Source organism: Amborella trichopoda, chromosome 8, assembly GCF_054954075.1.
Source record: "Amborella trichopoda isolate Santa Cruz 75 chromosome 8, AtrichopodaSantaCruz75HAP2 v2.0, whole genome shotgun sequence".
Lineage (NCBI taxonomy): Eukaryota > Viridiplantae > Streptophyta > Magnoliopsida > Amborellales > Amborellaceae > Amborella > Amborella trichopoda.
This window is the reverse complement of record NC_142343.1, coordinates 28,953,479-28,979,481: the sequence shown is the minus strand read 5'-3', so window position 1 is coordinate 28,979,481 and position 26,003 is coordinate 28,953,479. Positions and strand designations below refer to the sequence as shown.

The window sequence follows — 26,003 nt, the reverse complement described above, 5'->3', positions numbered from 1 at the left end:
AATAGTAGAGAAGGGGGGGTCACTTGAATTATGGGCTCAAGAACAACACATATTTATTTAGATCCAATTTTTCTTGATTCCACTACAGCATTAGCTTCCAGATCTGCATTTTGATTTAAGAACACTTCTAAATTTAACTAACTAATTAATAACAGAAAATTACATAAAATTAAATTAAATTAATGATGAAAATAAACTAAATTGAACAAGAGAATGAGTATTTACATCTAGAAACTTGAAACCCAGAGTTTTGGGCATGGAACATGCCGCTATTCTAATTTGTGCCACCAGCTCATTTTAGATGCCTTCTTCTTGCTGTAATTGCCAGATCTAAAGTTTTATGACCTAGATTTAAGGTTCCTAAGGCATTTAAAAAACGTTTAGAATTTTTAAATATAGTCTAACTAGGCTTGTTTTAGAGGAGGCATTCCTTAGTTTTCTAAGGTTTTGAGATTTCTTAAGGTAGAATATGAATTATGAGATTTTCAATGATTTTTGGGGAATTCTTGAGATTTTTCCTAATTCTTAAGAATTTCTTAGGAGCTTTTCTTATTTTTCAGTATTTTTTAACCTTTTTTTTTTTTCCTTCTAATTTTGTGTTTTTCTCATATTTTCTAAGAATTTCTATGGAGTTTTTTATCTTTTTAAGATTTGTTTTTTTTTTAGTTTTGGAAAAAGGTATTTATAGGAGTCAACTAGGGATTTTTCTTATTTTTTTTTGGAATTTTCCAGATTTATCTGATTTTTTGGATTTATTCCAATTAGATAACACCTATACTGCATCATCGGGCTGCACGATGTGTCACACGTTGATACGTGTCCAGCTTTGGTTGTGGCTAAATTGTTATTTTATCGAACAATTTCCCCCAGACTAAAACTTTCTAACTGTAAGTCTAATTTAGGTGATTATTGGACCGTTGGAAAGCTTGTGAGCTCTTTTATAATTTGAACAAATTTGGTTAAATTGAGATAATTTTTAGGAAATCTACATAGCTAGAATTTTAAAGTCTCAGTTTTAGGTTTCGGGATGTCCGATCAGTGTTCGGGTTAGTTTTCTGGGTTCTCAAGGCTCATGGATGTCTGAGGTAACTATGTGAGGGTTACTGGGATAAGTTTATGTCACCTACAGTCGATTAGGGTTTGTGTGGTCTTTTTAGACTCATAATTAAAAGTTTAAAATGAGTGTCTAAAAAAACAAAACACAAAAAACTCTATGTGAAATCTAAGGGAGGGATGCAAGAGAGAGAAACTAAAACCTAAAAGAAGAAACAAAGATTAGAAGATAGTAAAGCTTAAGGAACGACCAAAAAAAGGAAAGAGGAATCATATTTGAAGAGATCTAAAGAAATAAGCTTAGATCTAGGATAATTACCTTAGATCAAAGGGAAAGAAGCAAAGATATACAATATTAGGCTGATATCTATGGGAGGAAGACAAAAAAAAAAAAATCATTTGGAAGAGGAAACACATAAAAGGAGAAGGCAAAAAGTCACCATTTACTGGTGAAGGTTGCCGAAGATGGTCTCTGCTATAGATCTACATGTTGGAGATGGCCGCTACTAGGAGATGGTCGCAAAAAATTCTGCTCACAGCTCACCGATATTCTATGGTGGGTTATGCTCGCCATAGCCACTTGCTTGATGGGTGTTTCTCGCCGCTGTGCACAACTCGCCGATGCCTAATAGTGGGTGTTGATTGTCGGAGATGGTGGGTACTGTGACCCCTAACCAATGTGAAAATATTTTCATGAAAGTACTTTTACATAATAGAGTTCCTCCAAGTGATTATGAGAAGTAGAGTTTTTTACACAACAATTAGCTGCCAAATGGTATGAAAAAATACGTTAGGACCAATTGGTGTGAAAAAATCTCACATCTAATCATGAAAGAGTACTTTCCAGTGAAAATACTTTCACTAAAGTATTCTCATGCATACCAAATGTGCTCTTATGGATGTAGTACTAAGAAAAAATGTTCATCGCTCAGTGTTTGTTCCATGCTTCCAGTTTAAGAAATACACAAAAATATCCTTAATTTCCATAAATAAGCAGGTGGATGGCCTGTAATTAATTTACTGCACAAGTTACGTTTAGGTTGAGCAAATAGAGGACCAATGAGAGATTTCACCACCTCGACAAAAAGCAAGCATTCAAACCAGCACGTGCTAAAGCTGGTGGGAACTTGGATTCCCCACTAGGGGCGTTGGATCCAGGACTAAGACCCAACCAACCCCATCCGACCCCACCCCACATTGTTTTCAAGTAATAACTCAAAACTAAATGTAGAATTGCACTTGCCAATAGTGTCTCTGGACATTGCTTAAGACCAATACCATAAATTTAGATTCACACAATGAAAAAACACCACCATATTAATCATCACTGAATAAAGTTCCAGATTCATGGCAGTTATCCCTGTCCATTCAAATGCACAGCATAAGATATATAGAGAGATGAGAGAGAGAGAGGAACCTACACACCAACAGGCCATTGAAATCAATGGTATCATCATGTTCAAACGGGTCCCACTCTCTCTATGTCATTGCAACTAGTGTTTTAGGGCTTTGAATGGGAGCTTGGATTGCAAGGACTAATTCTGGTTCTCCTGTTCATTTCCTACTAATCTAGAATTAGATAGGAAGACAAAAAAAAAAAAAACCTAGGAGGGAATTAATCACGAAAACTAGGAGAATTGGGCAATTTCAAGGTTCTCATGAACAAATCAGACAATCCTTATTTGAATTAATTGGTTTTTAACTGATGATTTTGGTTTCGAGCAATTTAAAATTGAATTAGTGATTTTTAAAACACTATTATTGCAACCACAAAAAGAGTTGGCAACAGGCCGGGCCAGCCCAACCCTGGTCCTAGTACTCATGGCCCAGGCTAGATAAAAATAGAAAAACATAAACAAAAAAATAAAGAAAAAGAGGATCACACTAGCTAGCCTTGGCCTATACCTGGCTCAACTCTACTCTCGGGTTATGGTCGCCTTGCCCTGGCCCGACCCTCGAATAGGTCTACTTTTTTACAATTGGTAATGCCACCCCTGATAGCAATGAGCCTCGTGACTAGGGGCAGCAGCTGGTCAGGTCGGGTTTGGGTCTCGGACCCGAAAATTTATGGGACTCAGACCCAACAGGTTCCGAACTTATCAGACCCCGACCCGACTGGACCTGGATCAAGACCTAGATCCGATTGGACCAAAACTAGGACCTAGACCCTATAGGACGCGAACAAAAAAAATAAAAACATAAAAACATTTAAATATTATATTTAAAATATACATGTATATTATAACTAATAAAATCATTCAAATAATTACACTATTCGGATCGGGGTCCACATGGATCACGACACGGACCTGAATAGTATTCAGGTCCAAATATTGGACCTGAACCGAACCCGCAAGGTCCATTGTTTAGACCCATACCAGGACCCAAGTCGGTTCCATGACATCGGATCTCGATTCATTGCCACCCCTACTCGTGACTACGAGAAATTATAGTGTACGTTCCTTTAACAATGTTAAACATGTAGAGACTTGGGTGCCAGGTTGGACGGAAAACATCAGCTGATGTCAATTTGCTGTGCCTGTGCTCAATGTAGAAAAAGCATAGTTATACGAGCGATTTGTTATTAGGGCCACAGGGATGAGATATTTAGGAACAAAATACTATTTACGAGAATATCCGTAGCCTCTAACAATGGGGCTTGATTCCGGTGAATTCATAAAGAAAAGTGTCCGTACCTTTTGGAAAGGAAGGGGAAAAGAAAGGGTAAAAAGCCGGGGGGTTATAAAAGGAATTGAACGGTGAAGATAGGGAAAGCTTTCCTCGAGGGTTTCATCTGAGTCGTCTCTCTTCTCCTCTGTTCCCCAGCGTCCGATCGCCCAAGCATCCCCCCTCCATCGCCTCTCCCTCTCCCCCGAATACAAAAAGAACTCCCTCTCTCTCTCTTCGCGCCTGGTATGACCAAAACCATCTTCCCCTCTCTCTCTGTATATGTCTCGCCTCTTTTCTCTCTCTAACACGATCTCCCATTTGTACAGAGTTTCTCTTTCTTGTTCTGAATCCAGTGGATCTAGGGTTTCCTTTCGCTTCTGGTTGTCTGGTTTCCACCTTAAGGGCTCTAGGGTTTCAATTCATTAGTTGTAGCTCTGGGCGTTTGACTCCCAGGGTTTTACTGTTTTTTACATGCATGGCTCTAGGGTTTCGGTTCATTTGTTTCTTGTCCCGGCTTTTGATACTCAGGTTTTTGCTGGTTGTTACTTGCATGGCTCTGGGGCTTCAATTCGTTTCCTTTTACTCTTGGGCTCTGGTCAGGGTTTCAGATAGGGTTTCTCCTTTGTTTCCTGGTCTGAAAGCTGGAGTGGCGTGATTCTCTTGTTTCATTGTTGCAGTTGTACAGTGTAACTGTTTCAAGGGTTCAATTTTCAGAAATTTATATCAAATTTGTCTAGGGCTCCGACTTGTCTCCTCCTTTGCTATTTCTTCTATCTCCACTGATTCACCATTTATTAAGTAGCTTGTCTTTTTCCCCCCATTTTTTCTCGACTTCGCAGTAATGGTTTCAGTCTTACAGGTTTTGCCTCGGATTCTCCAAATTCTGCTACTCTTAGAGGCTCCCTTATCCTCTATATTTAGAGGACTCCCTGTATTTTGCTATATTTCACGGCTTGAAGGTTCAGATTCTCCTTATTACATAGCATCACCCCTGGGGTTTTTCTTTATGTAATGTTTTTCTAATTGTATTACTGGTTTTTCTCCAGGGTTTTGCAATGGCAGATGCTTCAGCTAGTCCTGGAAGCCCTGAAAGTCCTAACTCTGGGGAACAAAGCCCCCACTCCAATGTTAGGGAACAGGACAGATTCTTACCAATTGCAAACATCAGCCGTATCATGAAGAAGGCTTTACCTCCAAATGGAAAGATTGCTAAGGATGCGAAGGAGACTGTTCAGGAATGCGTATCTGAGTTCATCAGCTTCATTACCAGCGAGTATGCATGCGAAGTTTTTGTTCTAAGTTCTTCTATAATTTCTGGACATATCATGTCTATCTTGTGTATGATAGCTAGATTTATTTTACTAATGTGAATATTGTATAAAACCTATGTTGCATTAATTGTTTGCTTTTATTGAAATTAGAAAATTTGTGAATTATCGAATCGGGTTTTCCAAATTGTTGCGTATACCTTTTCTCCCATGGCAATGGCTTTAATGTTCCTAAACTGTATGAATATGTGGAATGTGTTTCATATATACTTGTTATGAATCTCAATGATTTTCAAGGCCTTGGGTCATGCAATTTATTTACTTGTCTATAAATAACTTTTCATAAACATGCATAAGCAGGCAAAGAGTATGAATATCTATTGAAATTCTGATGATTTTTTATCCATTATCTCATTAACTGTTATACTCATCTATAGTTATCTTTTCATAAACATGCATAACATGCAAACAATGTTACATCTAGTCGCACATGCTACAAAGGACAGAGATGTAGACAACCTGCTCGGTGACCAAACAACCGAGAAGGTCTGTACCTGGAGGGGCTGGGACGAAGTGAAGCAAAGAGAGAAAATGAAAGAGGAAAGGAATGGAGAGGAAGTTAGAGAAACCCCTCCAAAATCTGGGGAAGCACTTCCATTTGGTGGCTCCCTTTTCACTTTCTCCTGTGCCGGACTAGGTTTCATCATTGACCTTGACTTCGTAGAGTGTGAGAGGAGTCATTGAGTTGTATCTGCTGATGTCCATGGAAAGGGAGATTCCCGAACGCAATGTCATTGAATGATCACCCCCACCACCCGAAAATTGAAATCATTTATGTGAGAAACCTCTTCCCTGTGAGAAGAGTTCAAGCCCTGGTCAATGCTCAATGACAGATTGTAACAGTGCATCCTTTAGAACAGTGTCAACCGTTACTGGGCTTGGGTTCTCAAGAGTTATAATTGTCGTTGATGTTAAACCTCCAGGCAATAGTGGGCTGAGTAGTCCTAGTCACTGGTCTTAGCATGTGGGGTCCACTGTGATCCAATTAATTCTGAGGCTTGCGAGTCTAATGCCCAAGAACTTTGAAAGATTTGCGATTGTGATGTGCATAACTCACATGTTGCAATCATGGTTAGGAATATTCTGTTCATCAAAAAGTTCTTTTTTTTTTTAATGGATGTTTGAATTGTTGTGGTTTATAAAAACTTTAAAGCTTATGAAGAAAATGAGATATCTTTCAAAGCTCTTTTTTTTGGTTATTGCGGGCTCATTTTACCCAACCATTTGGCGATGCTAGAGGGTTTTAAAATCCACACAAGTTTACCTCTGGTCCTCTCTCTCTGCCTTGAAAATTCTTACTAATTAACCTCTCTCTCTCTCTCTCTCTTTCTCTCTCTTTGTGCGCACCTGTGTGTGTGTGCGCATGTGTATGTTTGCGTATGCTTGCCCATGCACGTGTGTCCCCAATCCCCCCCTCCCCCCCAGGTGCCAATAAATTGTCTTCCTTTGGCATTTGGTTTTTCTATTTGGAAGCCCATTCAGAGAACATGGAAATCTTTTTCTGTTGTTTTCATACTTCAGCATTTTGACGCACTACTTGCAGATGTGAATCAGGACTTATTTCGTTTAGCACTACTAAACTTTGAGGTCCTCACGTATTAACGGTATGTATTGTGTATTATGTGTTCACGCCATTTTCTTTAACTATGGTTTCTTGTTTATTCTGCAGTTATCCTATTTTATTATCTAAACGTTCATCTATTATCTGGCTTCTTTTTTTGAGCTCTTTTGACTCCATGGTTGCAAGTTCTCTCATTGCATGATGCTCTCTTGAAAGGCACTTTTTTAAAGATCTTGCTGTTTTCCTCCATCTAAATGCCTAGAAAACAACAAGGTGATGTTCCTCTTTGTTGCAATCCTAGAGGATATAACCAATATGTGAGAGAGAGGTAAGTGTTGATGGGTCCTAGCATCATCTCAAAATTCGAAGAACTTAGAAGTTTTTCCAAATAGACGGCAATGAACTGTATAGTAACAAATGATGCATTGTTTCCTTTGCCTCTTAACCAAGGACTGCAAAGTGAGGAATTGGAGATCATAGTCATGGAGTCTGCATTTGGTGCTCTGTTGAGGATGAAAATCCACCTAAATCTTGGGCTCTAGGTGATTGAGAAATTGAAGCTTGAGAAGCATTTAGACTTTGTCGAGTCCAAAAGGAAATAATATACTCAAGGTAGTCTTCTTTTATGATTTTTGGGTGATCATTTCAACCATATAATCTGTGTGTATACTTGTGTATACATACATGCATGCATGTTGTAAGCTGCTTGGACAATGGAACGGTTGCCCATGTTTGTTGAGAGTGGAAGGGGCATTTTGTCCATATTCGTTATGTGTAAGATGTTTTCTAAATGATTTCCATGTGCTTGAGCTTCAGCACATCTCTCCACAAGATTCAGTTCAAAACAATTTATAGAAGAAATTTTACAACTGAAAAACTGACCATATATTGGCCATTGGATGTGCTCATATTCATCCTGAGCTGTTTGGCCTATACTGTTTTAGAGTCCTGGCAGCTGACAAACATTTTTCTTATTCCACTCACTCTCTGCATGTGTATAGTACGTATGTATTGTGTGTATGTGCATGTGAATTTGTTCTACATATATAAAGCTGTATTTCAGCGTGGTAGTCAAGTAGATCATGTGACCTATTAGAGAGAGGTGGGTACCCTATTATGAGCATTCTTCCTAGGATTTATCTCTTGCTAAGGTCTAAGTCTTAGATGATATTTTATATTTTTAGCATCTTATTTTCCCATGTTTTAGTTCCATTTAAAACTATTATCCATCTTTCCATTTAAGATAAGATCCTTTAGAATGGATGAGGAAGATTTAAGGAGTTGAGTTCTTTATCAAAAAAAAAAAGGATTTGATGAGATTTATTTGTTTTTTTTTTAAGGGGAAGAGGCATCCAAATTTTTGTGTGGGTGTGGACATAATATAGGAAGAGAATCTCTCACTTAGAGGATACAATTTAAGCATGTATATATTTTAAGAGAGGAAATAGGTAAGAGGAGAGCTTCATCTCCATCTAATTCTAATTTTTTCCATAACTACTGCTAAATAGGAGTTCCATGGAACAAATAATGTTGACTTAGTATACATTGTGTGTATACATGGTGTGACCATGCAAATGGGTTTGTATTTAAGTATCATGTGCTGACAAACACACATGTGAGGGTGTGCATAGGCTTTTGTCTGTGTGAGTTAAATGCATGCAGTGACTGTTGGACTTGATGAAGGGAGATGAATTTATTGACTTTATGAAGAGCATTGACTTTAAACTCTGACCTGGCTTGGGACTTAGTCTTGCCCTGAGCCAAGTCATCATGACTCGGCATGGTCGGCTTGGCCAAGTCTCTTTATAAAAGCTTATAGAATGGCATTACTTGCTTGTTGGCTGAGTTTATACTATTCGGGCGAGTCTGGAAAAGATTCAATGAGTTTTTTAACTGTTGAATTGATAAAGGGTACATTCTGTTCAATATGGTTGTAACCGTTAAACATACCAATTTTATTTCAAAGGAAGTTTAAATATTTGAAAAGTTTACTATGCTTTGGAGTTTTTTGATTGATGTTAAGGCCACCATTTTCTCATAGCCATATTTGGCGTGAGTGGAATGAACCGGTTGACTCCTTAGCAAGAAAAGGGGTTTCTAGAACTTCTCTTCATGTCAATCAAGACTACTTTAAGCTTTGGCAACCCGACATGAATTTATATATAAATACATACATTCATGCACACACGTGCACACACACACACATGTATAATGAGCTCTTGTATTCTCAAATGTATTTTTTTGTCATTTACAATTAATTTTATATATGTTATTATCCATAAAAAAAAGTTAGAAGAATCTCGCAAAGTAAAAAATTGATGCTGAGTAGAGCCAGGAAGATAAGTAATGGGGTTTTTCCACTGACTATGTTGATACATATATCCTACCACATCAATTTAGTGTGTGGAAGATAAATAATGGGGTTTTGCCACTGACTATGTCGATACATGCATCCTACCGCATCAATTTAGTGTGTATTGATTGATAGTCATATTGTGTGATTTATGACCCAACACATCAATTTATTGGCCCTAATTGGTGTGATTTTCCTTTCTTTTGTTAATACCACCTTCCTAAAATTTTGTTCATATTTTTGAGAAGTGCCCTCTCTCATACCAAAACAAACAACCAAACCTCTCTCTCTCTCTCTCTCTTTCTCACTCTTCTCTACTTGAACCCAAAATCCCAAGGCTCTCTCTGTACCCAAACCCAAGCAAAAATTCTTGAATGTTCTCTCTGCCTGCGCAAATTAGAACTCGAGGTGTCTAGGTGCCCAAAGGGCCCAAAGCTGCACGCTTAGGCCTGGATGGCCGTCCCTGGATGCAGTCCTCGGTGGATGCCTAGGGCATGTGCCCTTTTTAATGTAATAAATAGGCCCCTAAGGGAGTTCTGGCTCATTTTGACTCGTGTATTAGACTTAAAACGTATTTGGGGGTATTCTAAACCCCAAAGACCACAAATTGATTGACTTCGCAAATTTTTTTGAATCGAAAAAGGATCTGAGTTTTGAAGAAGCATTCAAAAGCTTATCCTTTATCGTTAAATCTTTTATAGGGTGCCAATGAAGGTATTAGAAGACTTTTTCAGTGGAATTTTTTTTAGGGTAGTAGTGAAGGTATTAGAAGGCTATGGCTATGTGCTTGTAACTGTGTCTCATGATAGTATGTCCTATGTAGTATGGATTGGAGAGTCGACAAATACACCATGGATTAGCTTTGTTTGTTCACTAGATTTCAATGATTTGAAGTTTTGAATGTGTTTCAACATGCATGTGTATATATTTGCATGGAACAAGTTAATTAGAATCCATATAATTGCAAAAAAATACAAAATTAACACATATATCTGCATATATGTGCATTTGAATAGCACATATTATGCATATATGTGCATTTGAATAGCACATATTATGCATATTTCTTAAAATTTTTCACCTCAAGGCGCCTGAGGTTGCCTAGGTAGCTGCCCTTGGGGCTGGGCATTGGGTGCCAGGCTGGCCGTGTAGGGGCTGCTGCCTAGCATTTTTGAAACATTGATGTACTTCAAAATTGCTCTTTTTTCTCATGACCTGGATACTTGCTACTTTCGTTAGTGTGTTAATAATTACAACCCTATATCCTAGATCCAAGTCCCACATTCTCTACCCCAAAAACCAGATATTTCTTTTCTTTTTAAATAGGATGTGCTGGGCTGGGCTGGGCTGGGCCGAGCCAAGGCTCATACCCATGCATAACATGTTGGGCCCAGGTGAAAGCCGTCAGATTATAGGCCAGTTTGGGCTGTTCCCAGGTCAACCTTGACCTATCCCACTCGCAGTCATGCCAAGCGGCTTCCTCAAAGCAAGTTGGATCACACTTGCTTCAAGGTATGCCTTAGCTGGCTGCCTAGGTGGTAGGCACTTGCGTGGTTAAAGGTTTTGGCAGATTTTCCACATACTAGCAGGGTGAGAATAGTTGAATTATCCCCATTTAGTTGTGTCAAAAAAAAGAAAAGAAAATAGTCAATTGTCCCCTTAAGAAGGTAAAAGCGAGGGGTTTATGCCCCCCTAAAAACCTCTTTGAGAGTGAAAATATCTTTGACCTCCCTGTAAGTAAGTTTATTCTCTTTTTCATTTTGGGAATTGTCAAAAAAATTTTCTTCATTTTTGAAAATTTTAATGTGGGAACTCATGTACCCGCCTGGAACTCACCTGGGTCACCTGGTGATGCAGGTTCCCGAAGGCATACTTGTAGATGCAGATATCCATTTGGAGTTGTCCAAAGCTCAAATTGGAAACACTTTCTGATCCTTTATCTCTGTGGATTATTTCTAATTCAGGCATCTCATGCCCCAAATAATGGTCTAAAGTATGGTAACGAATTTTGTTGCAAATCTTAGGGTTAATTAGTTAGATTGAGTGCTTTTTATTTTTTCCGTAGTTCATTCTTTCCAAATTAGTAGTTGGATAAGTTTTCTGTTTTCTTAGAAGCGTTATAGAAGATTGAGTATCTTCCTTATTATAAAGGGACTAGTTCCTAATTTATAAGTTTCTTCTTTCCTAGTTTTGGAAAGTTTGAATGCTTAGAAAGTTCAAAAGTTTCTTGAAATTCGAGCCAAGCATGCTTAGCGGAGTCTACCTGTATATTGTACGTTGCCATTGGCTATTTAGTTGAGTTTAAGAATGAATTATGGCTTTTTTGATGTTGATTCCTTCTACAAAGTGTTGATGTTCCATCCTCTTATCGATTTTGATGCCGTGACACCCTAGATTTTTGTTGAGGTTGATTCCTTAAATCTAGAATCCCTACTTTATTTATGGTGTTCATATCATATGGATTCCCTCGTCTTCGTCATCATCTTCTAAAATGCAGTAAACTCCATCAGCCCCTACTAAGTACCTTTAAACCACAGTTCGAACCGTACATCAACCTATACATTCTACCTATGAATCCTACTCTTCACGACTTAAACCTAGGATTTCTCGTACCAACTTTATAACCGCAAAACCTTATTAGTCTACCACATTCCAGCAGGATTCATCTGCTACCATAAACTTCACCCTTAATTCCACAAACTATTTCCCCTAACCGAACTTGTATACATTCCTCTAGCTTTAAATCATCCACTCCTTCACGTATTAGAATCCATAATCCTAACCATAAACCTAGGTCTAAACTAATCCCATTCAAACCCTAAACATTCGCCTCTCCTTGTTGCACTTAAACTAAAAACCAAATTCACAAATGTTTCAACTCTAATTACCAATTAAGCTTGCCCTAGTGCTTGAGGGTGAGGGGAAGAGGGAGATTGAGGAAGAAGAGAGAGAGCGAGGGGAAAAAGAGAGAAAGAGAAGGGAGGAGAGAGGGGAGCCACCGGTTCAAACCGAGGAGAGAAAGAGAGAGAAAAGAACATGGTTAGACGTAGTGGGAAAAGATATAGAAACTTATGGCCTCGCTGAGGGTATGGCCCTTAATAGAGCATAATGGCAAACCAATTAGTTGGGAAAAGTCTTTGATGATGATGATAGTAATTCTTTTCTTCCTTCCAAAGTTACTAGTGGATCTATTGAGCTTAGAGTTGACTTAACGCCTAAGACAACCAAAAAAAACCCTATGAAGGAGACATTTTCTTTTTTTGGTGAGAAATGAAGGAGCTGTTCATGTAGGTGTCCATTAAGCTGCATTGTAGTCCCTGCCCATCAAGTCGGAATTAATGATTGACATTGTAAAATAAATAAATTTTCAACTCTCAATCTCTGAAGTACTTCTTGATGAGTGTTTGAGGGTATTTGTTTTTTTGAGGGAAGGTTAACTTGTATTAAAAGAGAAGAAATTACAAAAACACATTTCCGTAGTCACCCACAAGCGGGGACTATGTAATAAATAAGAGATTAGATATGAACAAAGATGATACAACAATATACTGAAGCTTAGAAAAGCTGAGATGTTAAGTAGAGCCAAAAAATAAGGGCTTATAGATTCGCCCTTTTACATTGATTGACAATAAGCTTTCAAAAAATAAGTTCCTATGCACGGTAAGGACAACTGGCTAGGCTAACTGTCAGACTGCCCCCAGTCCTATGTCAAAAGGGGGCCCCAGCCTTCTAGCTCCTTTTTTTCGCTAGTCGATCTGCGTACGCGTTGGACGTCCTCCAAGTATGCGTCCAAAAGATGTCCATACTCCTGCAAATGAATTGAATCTCGTCAAAGATAGGAATAAGGTGCCAATGTGGAGGGGTTGAGCCGTTAGCCCAGGAGATCACATTAGAGGAATTCCCTTCTACTATGAGGTGAGAACCCCATGACGAATTTCAGCGCTATTAATAGGGCTAGACTTTCGGCCTGAGTGGAGTCCTTGGTACCTACGTATTCTGAACATTCAAGTAGGGCAGAACTTGCATGGTCTCGATAGATACCCTTGCTCCCGCTGGGCCTGTATTGCCTAAGGAACACCCATCAAAGTTCAACTTGATAGTTCCTTGAGGAGGAGGCTGCCAGTTATTGGGCCTTGTGACTGATTGCGGTCGAAGGTGAAGGCGGTTCAGCCATTGGGGGAGGAAGAAACTCCTTGGAATGCCCGTGAAAGTCTTGTGGTTGGAGGCCCAAAAGGTGATTGAGGATAAAGCTCGATGGAAAATGGCCAGAGGTAGGAGTTTGCTTCCACGAAAGATTCTAGAGTTTCTTTCGATCCAAATGGACCAGATTATTGCTGCTACCACTGCCCTCCACAGGATTCTCCCAGCTTTTGGCCATCCTGAATCCAGGTCAAATGAAATAAGGTCCTTGATCGAGGGTGGGATAGCCCAGCTGATCCGAAATAAATTTAGTGCTTTTCCCTAAAGCTCCAAGGAAAAATCATAGAGGATGAAGAGATTTAGGTTGGTTTCCTCCTCATTTTCACAAAGAGCGCATCTATTAGGGAGTTGGACTCCTCTATGCTGGAGTTTGTCTATCGTGAGAGCTTTGTGAGAGAAGGCCAACCAGTTGAACGTTTGAACCTTAGGTGGAGCAATGGAATTCCACACTTTGAAAAGTGTTGAGGCGTGATGATCCGAGGTCATTGGTTGGGCTGCTAAGCTCTCATAAAAAGAGGCAACCAAAAAAATTCTCGAAGGTAGGAGTGTCCAAGCAATCACATCCCTACCTTGGTGCAAGAACAACCGAGAGTGAGTAGAAGCTAGGACCTGGAAGTCCCTGGTCTCTTCATCGGTTAAACTCCTTCGAAAGGAGGGGCTCCATACTCTTCGGTCTCCGGACAGGACAACCTCTTCCTCAATAGAAGAGTTTGCATTGCGAGTAAGAGAGAAAAGAAGGGAAAGTCTGATTGAAGGGGGTGGAACCCAACCACAGATTAGTCCAGAATTTGATTCTTGATCCATCTCTAAGGATGAACCTGATTGATCTGTTGAAGAGGGTAAAAGCCTTAGAGAAAGAAATCCAAGCACCCGAGACATTATGTTGCTGGGTCCTATGAGGTAGCCAATTTGCTTCAGCAACATGGTACTTGTGCTTGAGGACTCGAGCCCAAAGGGCTCTCGGATGGTTGGTGAGGCGCCACCACCATTTCCCTAGAAGGGCCACATTGTGCAAACGGAGGTTTTTGATGCCAAGTCCACCCTGCATTTTGGGGCGGTAGACCAAGTCCCAAGAAACTAGGTTGTATTTCTTCTTTTCCCCTTGACCTGACCAAAGGAAATTTCTCATGAGTTGGTTGAGGCGATTGGCCACAAAGGCAGGCATGTGAAAGATGGACATGAGGTAGATTGGCGTGTTCACTAGAGTGGCTTTAATCAGAGTGGATCGACTTGCCAAAGAGAGGAAACGACTTTGCCACCTTGCCAACCGTTTATCTACCTTGTCTATCACAGTTGACCAATGTCTTTTCTTTGGCTTGCCTAGGCCTAGGGGAAGACCTAGGTAGGTGGTAGGGAGGTCCTCGATCTGACATTCCCAGCTAGACACTAAGGCATGGACTTGAGTAGAGGTCAAACCAACCCCCAATAGTCTAGATTTGCACATGTTAACTTTGAACCCCGTTGCCTTCTGGAAGCAATGGAGGAACAATTTCAAAGTGTCAACCTCTCTGGCAGAGGCATCCAAGAAGACAAGGGTGTCATCTGCATACTACAGATGAGAAATAGTTAGACCTTGTCTATTGGTCTTGAATCCAGTGAGCGAACCCTCTTGATAGATTCAGGAGATGGATCGACTAAAGACTTCAGCCACAATTGCAAAGAGGAAAGGGGAAAGGGACTCCCCTTGACGAAGTCCCCTCGAGGAGGGGAAGAAACCTTTGGGTGTACCATTAATGAGGATAGAGAAGTGTGGATGGGAGTAGCAGCCTCTCATCCACATTCTCCATCTATCCCCAAAGCCCATTCTGGTCATGGTCTCGTCAAGAAATGCCCAGTCAACGTCATCATAGGCCTTCTCCCAGTCTATCTTGAAGATGAGATCAGGTAACTTGGAGTGGTGTCTAGAATGGATGCACTTGTGGGCAACTAATGCCCCATCCCGAATTTGTCTGTCTCTGACGAAAGCTATTTGGGAGGAAGAGATAACCCTAAGCAAGACGAATTGGAGCCTAGAGGCTAAGGTTTTGGCCAAGAGCTTGTAGGAGGAATTGAGAAGGCTGATTGGTCTAAAATCTTGAATTTCCTTCGCTCCTTCTATCTTGGGGACTAGAGCCAAGAAGGTGGCGTTCAAGTCTTTGTGGAGGATTTCTCTTTGGAAGAACTCTTTGAAGAAGAGAAGGAAATCAGGCGATTGATCTCCTAGAAGGCTTTAAAGGGGGCAATCTGAAATCCGTCAAGACCCGGCGCCTTGTCTTTTGGTAAAGCATTGAGGGCTTGAGTAATTTCATCTGAAAAAGGAAGTTCTGACCACAAGGCTAGGTCAACAGGGAGGGTTAAGAAGTTTAGGGAGGTCATTCTAGGTCTCGGCCCTTGGGGAGCAGAGTAGAGGGATTGGTAGAAAGAAAGTATGGCCAGCTCAATATCACCAGCTTGGGTAAGGTAGGAGTTGTGTTTAACCAGAGAGATTGAATTAACTCTTCTTCGGCAATTAGCAATCTTATGGAAATAGGCTGTATTGTGATCCCCTTCTTTCAGCCAAGAGACTCGAGACCTTTGATACTAGTAGGTCTTCTTTTTTTGATGGTGGAGAGATAGTCCAGTTTGGTTTTGGTTCTAAGTGATTGCTCAGAGGGGTTCAGGGGTCGGGTTTCCTCGACGTCATCCAGGTTTTTTAGAATTTCTAGAAGGCTGGCTTTAATGAGGGAAAAGTTGGTAGGGGAGGATTTGCTCCAAGATTTCAGAGCCGACTTTAGGAGTTGATCTTAGTTTGAAGTTTAAACCCAGCTCTGCCAGACACCTGAGAGGCAAAAGAAGTCCACCAGGATTTCACCAGAGGGAAGAGATTGGAATCTTGCAGCCAGTGGAGTTCGAAGCGAAAGGGGCAGGGGCCCTTAGGAATTGCATTGGTATCCAGGAGGATAGGGCAGTGGTCTGACGTAGGTTTAGGTAGGGTCAGTGAAGTGGCTTTCGGAATTTTTTCATCCCAATCAACCGAAGTAAGAAATCTGTCAAGTTTGGAGAGGGTTGGGTTAGAGGAGTGGTTGGACCATGTGAATTTACTTCCTTGAAGAGGGATGTCTAACAATTCGTTGCGGCTGATGAAGTCAGAGAAATCCCTCATCTCCTGAGTGAACAAGGAGGAGGTATTCCTCTCGAAGGACCATCGTGTGACGTTAAAGTCGCCTCCCAAACACCAGACAGGATGGGTTAGAGAGGACATGCGATCCAACTCTGACCGTAAGCTTGGCCCGAGTGAACTTGATTTCGGCCCCGTAGACAGCGGTGAACTTCCACTGAAGGTCATTCGAAATATTGGTGAGGAAGAGCGTGACTGTGAAGATCCCAATGTGGTAATGGTTAAGGGTCAAGTCGGAGGGGTCCGAAATCACCCAAATCCCACTTGATGCCCCTATAGCTGGCAGCACGACCTTCTTCCCCACACTACGGACAAGTTGGAGGTTAGGATCAGGAAGTTTGGTTTCAATCAGGGCTACAATAGAGGGGGAATGTTTGGCGGTGTGAGCTCGTACAACAGACTTTCTAGAGACTTGGCCTAAGCCTCTCACGTTCCAAACCAAGAACTTCATGAGGTAGGAGGAAGGGGTTGGGAGGAGGCTAGTCTAAGGGACCTCCTCAGACGGTTCTCTGGTGTCAAAGGCAAAGAGAGATCTAACAGTTTACCAGCAAAACTAACAAAAGTGAAGAGGTTGCAGAGTTCCCTCTGACCCCTGAGTCTCACCTGCATCCTACTCGGGGCGTCTGCTGTCAAGAACCTGTGAGTAGGGCCTTTCGGACCGTCGTACTCCAAGCCCATAAGTCTGTACATAGAACACAACATTTCATCGACAGTATTCGAGCCCTCTCCAATGGACTCCTTAAGAGGGTCTTCACTATCTTCCTTCAAAGGTTCTTCGTCATGCACAACTTGGGAAGAGGAGGTGCCAGAGACGGCTAGTTCCTTGTGGGAACCTGTTGAAGCCGAGGGGATTGAGGCCAAAGGGGCCTCCGAGGCCAACAGAGGACTGAGGCCTTCGAAGAGAGAGAATCCAAAGCCTTCTCCGAGGACCCTTCTTGACTATCCAGATTCAAAAGGGGATCACTGAGTTCAGGGTATTCAAGAATGGGAGAGGGAGATGAGGGATTAGATGGGTAAAGGTCAGAGGGAAGAGGGGGAAGGACAAGGGGGGATTGGGAAGGTGAGGGTACGAAGTAGCCAGAACAGGTGACTCCTGCTGGAAGGAGTGTTGGAAAGAACAAGGAGAGCCGGGAGGGGGAAGAGGAGGGGGGAGAGGGGGACCATGGGTAGGGTTAAAGGTGGGGATGAAGGCGAGAGGGCAGATGGTAGTAGCGGAACTTGAGAGGGGATGGAATAAGAGTCGTAAGGGACGTAGGCTAGAAAAAGGTGAGACTGAAAGGAGTAAGTGGACACAACAAAGGGGAAGGATGGGGGCCAGACAACCTGGAGGCTTTGAAGGCGACGGACATGGACGAAGTGCGGGACCAAAGTAATGCGGGGGGTGAGCAGGTCCGAAAGGAAAGCTGGGTTAGGGGGGGAAGGGTCCATGGAGAGAGCTGTAACAATACCCAGAGGGACCAAATCTTTGGGAAGAAAAGGGTCAACGAGCTTGAGGCCGAGGCCAAAAAGAGAAAAAGAAAAAATGAGGGGGACGAGGGGTTAGGGAGGTAGAGGAAGGGAGGAGGGGTCCATTCGAAGAGAGCGAAGGCTGAGGGGGAGGAGGGCTCTGTACAGTAGGGACCCCAGGAGGTTGAGCAAGAGGGAGGGAGGAAGGAGGAGAGAGAGAGAGGAGATGAGAGGAAGAGGAAGGCGGGAAAAGGGAGGCGCTGCTCGACGGATCCATGGCCACGTGTCCAGGGGGTGAGGAGACCTCCAGCACTAGGCGTAAGGGCTGCAAAGGTGAGGGCGGCAAGGGCAGCGAAAGGTGTATGTGAGAGGAGGGCTGGACAACGGTGGGCGGCTGTGTCAGAGAAGGAGGGGGTTACCTGATCAGCTGCCAGGTGGTCGGGGGTAGGTGAAGAGAGGGGCCACGTGGAGGGCAGTGAAGGAGAGAGAGTGGACGCCTGTGTAGCAGAGGGCGGTTGCAACAGAGAAGAGGAGATGGGGGCAATGTTATCGACTGCCAAGTAGGCGCGGTTAGGTGAAAAAGTGGGGCACGTGTTAGGCGTTGAAGAAGAGAGAGGCAAGAGGCAGGGTAGAGAGAGAGATAGGCTGAAAGGTTGTGTGGGCCAAAGTTATCGGGTCGGGTAACGGGGGAACCCTTTAGGGAAGTCAGAAGGACCAGGTAAGTCTGAAGGGTCGGGCAAGTCCTTGAAGTGGGGGGAAGGGGGGTGTAGTGTTCACGAGCACTTCTTTCTCGGGTTGATTCAGATCAGAGTGCAAATCTACGTAATCAGGCCCGAGAGTAGCTCCCTGAATCTAGACTGTCAGGACAGGGTTCTGAGAAAGATCTGAAATGTTGGAAGAGGGTTTGAGCCTATGTTGGCCCGAAGGGATCAGGCATGGGTTGGGGGGATGTCTTGGGGGCCTACGTCTGTAGCGCTTTCTTCTTGCTACCACAGTCCAATCCGAGGGGTTTTTCGACACCGGTATAGTACGATCCTGTTGCAAGAGCCTGGGGGCAAGGCATGAGACCAGGAGGTAGAGACCGAGAAGAACAAACCATCAGCTTCAAGCCACACCAATTGGGGGATCCGTTTGGGGTCAAGGACCTCTAAAAGCAGGCGAATGGCACCCACGGGAAGAGATTCAATGGAGATCTAGTGAATGGAGATGAGTGTCCCACAAGCAGCTGCTGATCTCTTGAAGGTTTTGGGTGACCAAACATGGAGAGGGATATGGGAGAGGGTGAGCCATATCCGTTGTTTCCTGAAAGATCCAATATTCGGGAACCAATGCCGTAGAGAGCAGGAAGCCCCTTTGAAGGAAAGAGCTGCTGATTTTTTTAGGGCAAGCTAGGCCTCAGAAGAGGAAGGGAAAGAGAACAGAACCTCACCATCGGAGTGGCGGTTGCAACTGATGTTAGGCTTTTGTCAGAGGCCTTTGGCCCATTTCTCTAAACCTGATAAGTCATCCCTTCTAGGTTTAAAGTTACCCACCAGGGATGTTGTAAGGCTGGCTTAAGAGCCACTGAGTTTACTGAGTTTGCAGGGGAAGGGGGAACACATAAAGGGCTGAAAGGAGAGAGGGAAGGAGGAAAAAGTGAAGGGGAGGCAGGGGAGAGAGGAGGGGCTTGGGCGGCTGGTTTGGGAGCAGCATCAACTTGAGCGAAGGAGGCTAGGCAACTATTGCCTGGCTGAGAGGGGGTCTTCGGAGGAGGACGAACAAGGGGAGACTTAGGAGAGCAAAGAAGGAGGTGTGTCTTAGGATACAAGTCATAAATATGATTCCAAGTTAACACAGGATTGTAATGGCGACACTTTCCTTTCCAAACACCCATTACGCCAGGTTAATACAAGTCGTAAATGTGTTTGAGGGTATTTTTCAACACTTGTACACCCGGTACGAATAAGGAGAGAGCAATTTGTGACTTAGGTCTGCAGGTATAAAAATGCTTTTGGACTACAGAAGCCGTAGCTGAATAAGCTCTGATTTAGAGTGAAATTTCCAATAGTTTCAGAATGGCCCAAGAATGTTAAAAAACGTGGCTATAGGTCTCTTAAGAACACCTATCAAGTTTCATCGTGATCCGATGACGTTAAGGCAAATCAGATGCAGAAATAATTTTCGAAATTCGACCTAAAACCCTATTATCAGAGCTTGTAATTACAACCCTATCATCGGAGCTTCAGACGATCACAAGACTACTGCCATTGGATTCAGAACGTTTGAAAACTCCCAGGTACCAAGTTTCGACTTGATCAGACGTTTTTGGACTAAGCTATGGCCAAATTACCCAAAACGGGTAGGTCACACACTATTCCGGTACACCCTCAGTGAATCGGCTTTCATTAATGGAAATTGCTTTTTCAACTTCGGGTTGAACTTTAGATACTTGTATCTTCCTCGTCCTGGGTCAGAATGAGCCCAAATTTTGAGAGCATGTTCGTCTCGTCGACCCGATCAATTGGATATATGGCACGCCCTACTGCGTGGCGCGAGCCGAGAGAAACTTAGAGAGAAGATCACAATTCGAAACAATGTTGCAAAATTTTCAACAAACACGTTCTTTGATCGAGCGGCCACATCATGACGCTCGCACGTCGGATTGGTCTGAAATTGGACCCGTTACAACCACAACGTCAAGGGCTTCATCCAAGCCGAACCTCATGCGTGATGAGCTGTTGGATTCGGCGTATGACAAGGACAAAGCCGCTGCAATTTCCGGCCATCGAAAACCAAATTCCGACCAAAATACCTAATGTGGAAACTGGTCATTCGGGCATCAAATTGAGCCGTTGTTCTTGCAAAACGTTCATGGCGACTTGCTCGTCAATCTACGATGAAGAAATCGACGGAAAACATTGAGAGACGAGCAAGATCTTGAATCAAAGATCGCACATTGTTCATGTTTTTCCCACGTCATGATTGCGGCCTAAAACCCGATCCATGGCTCAAGAAGAATATCAAAATGACTGTCTCCCCGAACTGATCAAGAAAGCAATATTCTTTTGGCCGAAAAGACCTTGAGCGGGCCACGTAAGATAGCAAGAGTTGCATGGCCATGACAAAGGACTAAATTGAAATTTCAGGCCGTGCGGCAAATCCAACCGTTCATCACGCATGAGGTTCGGCTTGGATGAAGCCCTTGATGCTGTGGTTGTAACAGGTTCGATTTCAGGCCAATCCTAAGTGCGAGCGTCGTGATGTGGCTGTTGGATCAAGGAGCGCGTTTGCTGAAAATTCTGCAACTTTGCTATGAATCATGATTTTCTTTTGGTTCGGGTCACGCCGTGGGGTGTGTCATATATCAAATCGATCGGGATGACGAGACGAACATGCTTCCAAAAACCTACCTTGGACGAGGAAGATACTAGTATCCAAAGTTCAGCTCGAAGTTGAACAACACAGTTTTCGTTAATGGAAACTGCTTCACTGAAGGTGTATCGGAATAGTGTGTGACCTACTCGTTTTGGGTAATTTGGCCATAACTTGGTCTAGAAACGTCCGATCAAGCCGAAACTTGGTACATGGGGATTTTCGGTCGTTTGAATCCAATGGCAGTGGTCTTGTGATCGTCTGAAGCTCCGATGATAGGGCTGTAGTTGCAGGGTCTATTTTCAGCGCGCTAGAGGCCGAATTTCAAATATTGTTTCTGCATCTGATCTGCCTTAACATCGTCGGATCACGATGAAACTTGACAGGCATTCTTAGAAGACCCATAGCCACGTTTTTTAACATTTTTGGGCCATTCTGAGACTGTTGAAAATTTCACTATGAATCAGGGCTTATTCACTTACTACTTTCGTAGTCCACAGGCATTTTGGTACCTGTAGACTTAGGTCGCAAATTGCTCTCTCTTTATTCTTTCCGGGGATACAAGTGTTGAAACATACCCTCAAACAATGAGCTACCACATATTAATGAGGCTGTAAATCTTGGCCTCCACATTCTCCTTGTTATCCAATTGGAGCAATTGCACACTAGTTATCCAAAAAATGCTGAGCGGCGCCTTGGTGGCTAGGGGGGTCTAGGCTGCTCAGAACTTGCACAAGCTAGGTTCAAGGGGGGGCAAAGGGTGTCTAGTAATCCTTTTTTAGGTATCGATTTTGTATAAAGATGCATATCCCTGCGTTTTTTTAAGCATCCCATCCAATGGGTATTTTTGGTAGTTTTGCATCTAGGCGAGCACAGTCCCCTGGGCACTTGATAGCCCGCCTAGTTGGTCCGCCCAGGCTTGGTGATGCGCCTAGGACCCCCTAGCCCACCTAGGTGTTGGGCTGATCGCTTTTTGAATCAATGTTGCACAAGGGACACATTGCTCCTATTCTCCAAATTTATGAAGTGGATCAGTTAAGAGCTTTACAATAAATTTTGAATTGGTGAAACTTTCCAACCAATGGTCGTTCCAATTCCATAATAGTTGAATATCCCAGCCACATGTTCTCAGAATGAAACCCCATGGCAATAGGTTATTATGAATGATATGTGAATATTTTGAAATATGTGGGGAAAGTGCCAGTAGAATGGACTTGTGAAGCTTGTTATCCCACTTGGATGATAACAATTAACAATAAACCTTGAAGAATGTTAGACCATAGTTGTTCGAACCTTGAAGGCAAGGTCACAAACCTTTCCGGAACCTTGATCCTAAGATTCCAACCAGGGATCTTGGATGGAATGCAGATCCCTATATTGCGATCTTCGTTTCTAAGTGGTTTGAACTATGGTTCTCAAGTGTAAGATGCAGTGCAAATGATGTTTTCTCTATTCCGCACTGATTCATATGCACTGATTTAGGTTTCTACCCATTGGTTATGTGAACTTAGTATATCCTTTATGATCCTTTATAACTCAATGTTGTGATTCTTACATCACAAAATCGAGATTCCTTGTGACAAGGTTCAAGCTACCTTGATATAGGATGGTACAAATGATGGTCCGCTTTCCATCAATCCATGGTTCAGTCGACTTGAGCCAGTTCACGTTCCTCGCAACGCACTCGAACCTGACAATTGTGTTAAACACTAGGTTAGCCCTATTGTTAGGGCAAGTAAACTACATGCCAAGAAAAAGATGGTGTAAAAAGAGACAACCGTGTTGGACGAACAATGATGAACTCATGTTGGTATTGATTCTGTCTTTGACGATCTACTTTATGTTATATCTTCTCTATATCTAAAGTACTTGCATTCATGGGAATCGTTGATGCGCCATGGATATCAACTCACCGTCCACAGTGGCCCCTCGTAACTTGGAAATATTATAGCCAAGTAATATCACAAATCCTTTCCTTGGGCACTGCTATAATGGTTGCTACCCTTTGTTTATAAAAAACATGTTAAGGTTTGTCGATATATGAAGTTTGCCCCCGAGAGAAAGCTAGCTGACGTACCCTCGCCATATATTGATTTATTTATGCCCCAAATTTCACCTACCCTCGCCATATATTGATTTATTTATGCTCCAATTTTCACCTGAACAAGATTTGTAAAACAAATGAAAAATAAAAAATGAAACTACTTTGTGGCATTGGATAGGTCCACATACTCGTCGAGAGGTGTTGTTGCCCATTTAAGTGTCCAACATGATGTGGATACTATACCATCCTAAAGAACCCACTAAAAAAAAAAACAGAAAAACTATGTCCTGACTCCCAAGTTCAAAGCCCATCGCCAAATTCCCTAAAAAAGGTATACTAAAAGGTCTAGTGAGGATTCTGAAGAATATCATGAGTAAATTTTTATGCTCTCTCACTACAGCAACGAATTATATTCCTTGGTATCTTTTGCCATTTTCTACTTGGGTAAGGGATATCATTTTAAAGTTCAACAATATATTCCATCTCTTCCTTGTATAGAATTTATTAATTGTTCGCTTTACGTTATTAAAAGGTCATAAGTCTGCTAACAATGGTCAAGAAAAACCATCAAATTCAAGGTTTTGTCTATCCTAATGGAATAGAAAAACTTTTACCCCTTTATTAAATACCTTTTGAAGGAGAAAAATGGGGCCAAATGCCATGTAACTCAGTTTCCTAATTGTCCTTTCCAAATATATAGATATGTGGAGGCATGCTTCCACATGCAAGTATATATCCATACATATTTACATCGATATAGACATACACACACATGTATCTACGTGTTTAATGCATGTTTAAGCATGTTTGTGTACTTAACTGCTACTTGCATAGTGTCATTTACACACTACATATGCATGCTTGATTACATATGTATTTGTTCTTTGTCATTCATGCATGCATGCATCAATGTTTTGTGTATAGGTTGAAATACATCACTCAAATCCATAAATAAACACACACATACTTACTTAAATGCAAACACATAGTAGTGTATGTATGTATATCCATAAGCAAGTGTTTCTATCGGCTTGTCTATATTTATGTATATCCAGGCCAATGTGATTCTTGAAGAAGCTCCAATATGCCTGCAATCATTCTCCACCACAAAAGATTTGATATGGAGCACCAAAAAAGAACTAAATTTCCTGGATGCACCATTTGTTCAATTGGATGGTTCGGATCTTATTTTGGGACAATATTGGAGAAAGCATTCTTAGAGCTTCGAGTTTTCTTTTTAGGGTATTGTTCTTGGAGTGGAGTAGATTGATTTTGGAACTTCTATCGAGTGCCTCATCCATTCAAAATGTGGTGAATGAGGTGGGGCCACGAGGGTATTGGTTCAAGCTAGGGCTGCTAGGCTACACCAGAACATTTTCCACCCCCACACACATAAATAGCACATAACTCATGTAGTTCATGGGCCAACTCGGAAACTTTGACTACAACTCCCCCAAAAGCTGAAATTTAGATTATAATAGAAGTGCTGCAGAGTAGAATTACACAAATATCCTTAAGAAAATTTATAAAACAAACAAAGAGGACAAAAGAAAAGTTCAATGTTTCAAAAACAGTTCACCCGGCGCCCAGAAAAAATTTCCTCGTGCCTCGACCTGGGCGTCCCAACATGGGTGACTGTACCTGGGCGGGTGCTTAGGTGGGTGTCCAGTCTTGGGCAGGCGCCCAGGAAAGTTGGCGTTTTTTTTTTGTTTTTTTTTATAACTTCGCCCAAAAGAGCAAAGGGGGTTATTTTGACCCCCAAGTTTGTATAAAGGAAGTTTTGGGGTTTATTTTTGAACCCCAAGGTGAAAAAAAACAAGAACCCTCAATCTTAAACTTATTTTGGACTATTTCGTTGTGTGGTTTACTGGTTTTTTTATAGTTTTGGAAGTCAGTTTGTTGATGACTTGGAGAGTTGGAGACTTGGATGTTATTATGGTTTATTTTATGGATATGGAATATGGAGAATATGAGAGTTGGAGACCTTACAATAGCCTATTAGACTTTTAAATGTTATGTATAGTTTGAAATTTTGAATAAGTTTATTCTCAATCTGATTACCTGAGAGGCTGAGACATGTGATATGTTTGTATATAAAAACGTATGTTGCGAACTTGCGATATTTTCAAATGGAATAAATTACAAAATTTGACACAAATATATGCATATATGTGCATTTGGATAGCAAATATAAAAAAAAAACTAAGAATTTGCACCACAAGGCACTCGAGGTTCTGGGCGCCCGCTTAGGTGCTGGGCGTCAAGCAAACCGCGTAGGGGCTGCCTAGCGTTTTTTGAAACCTTGGAAAAGTTATAAAATTTTTATGCAATTGAGCAATGCACTAAAGCTTTCTGAGCATCTTTAAGAATAATCAGAAAATCAGATTAGTGGGGATGCCATATTTTGGTAAAACATTCAGTATTACGTATTTTTATGGAGTACATTAAGGTATAATTATAGATGATGTTGTGGCAGACCTCCATGGTGACATTTGAAGAAATATTCAAAAAACTTAGAAATTCATCCAATGATTAGTGATAACACTCACCTTGTAAAAAACCGAGGGACATTAGGAAAGAACCAAATCTTTTAAATCGAGCGATTGCCTTTCTAAACATGAATGTTTAGTTGAATGAGGAACACTTTGGATGAGAAAATCCTTAAAAAGGAAACTCCATTCTTATTTCTAATCAGAATCTGGGCATCACAGGCATCATTGATGGGCACCCAACAGCCAAATAAGAAAAATGAACTTGGGGAATCCCTAATACCTGTCTGGTTTGACCTTCCATTCCAGACCCTAAAATCCCCTAGATATAAATTAGCCTAAAAACACTTTTTTTCCTTTTCTTATTAAAGA

General features: G+C 41.8%; 1 protein-coding gene across 3 annotated transcripts in view; it reads left to right on the top strand.

Moving 5' to 3' along the window:
- The first annotated feature begins 3,550 nt into the window (after positions 1-3,550).
- LOC18433056 (nuclear transcription factor Y subunit B-1) overlaps positions 3,551-26,003 on the top strand; it is a 34,348-nt gene continuing 11,895 nt past the window's right edge. Inside the window, exons 1-3 of one of the 3 annotated variants that reach the window (XM_088874352.1) lie at positions 3,551-3,966; positions 4,583-4,682; positions 4,770-4,996. In XM_088874352.1, the coding sequence (XP_088730478.1) occupies positions 4,779-4,996 (218 nt within the window). In that variant the 5' untranslated portion in view covers positions 3,551-3,966; positions 4,583-4,682; positions 4,770-4,778. Of the gene's footprint in view, positions 3,967-4,079; positions 4,683-4,769; positions 4,997-26,003 lie in introns of those variants that run through there. The other 2 variants (XM_011624621.3, XM_011624619.3) reach the window with 2 other exon arrangements.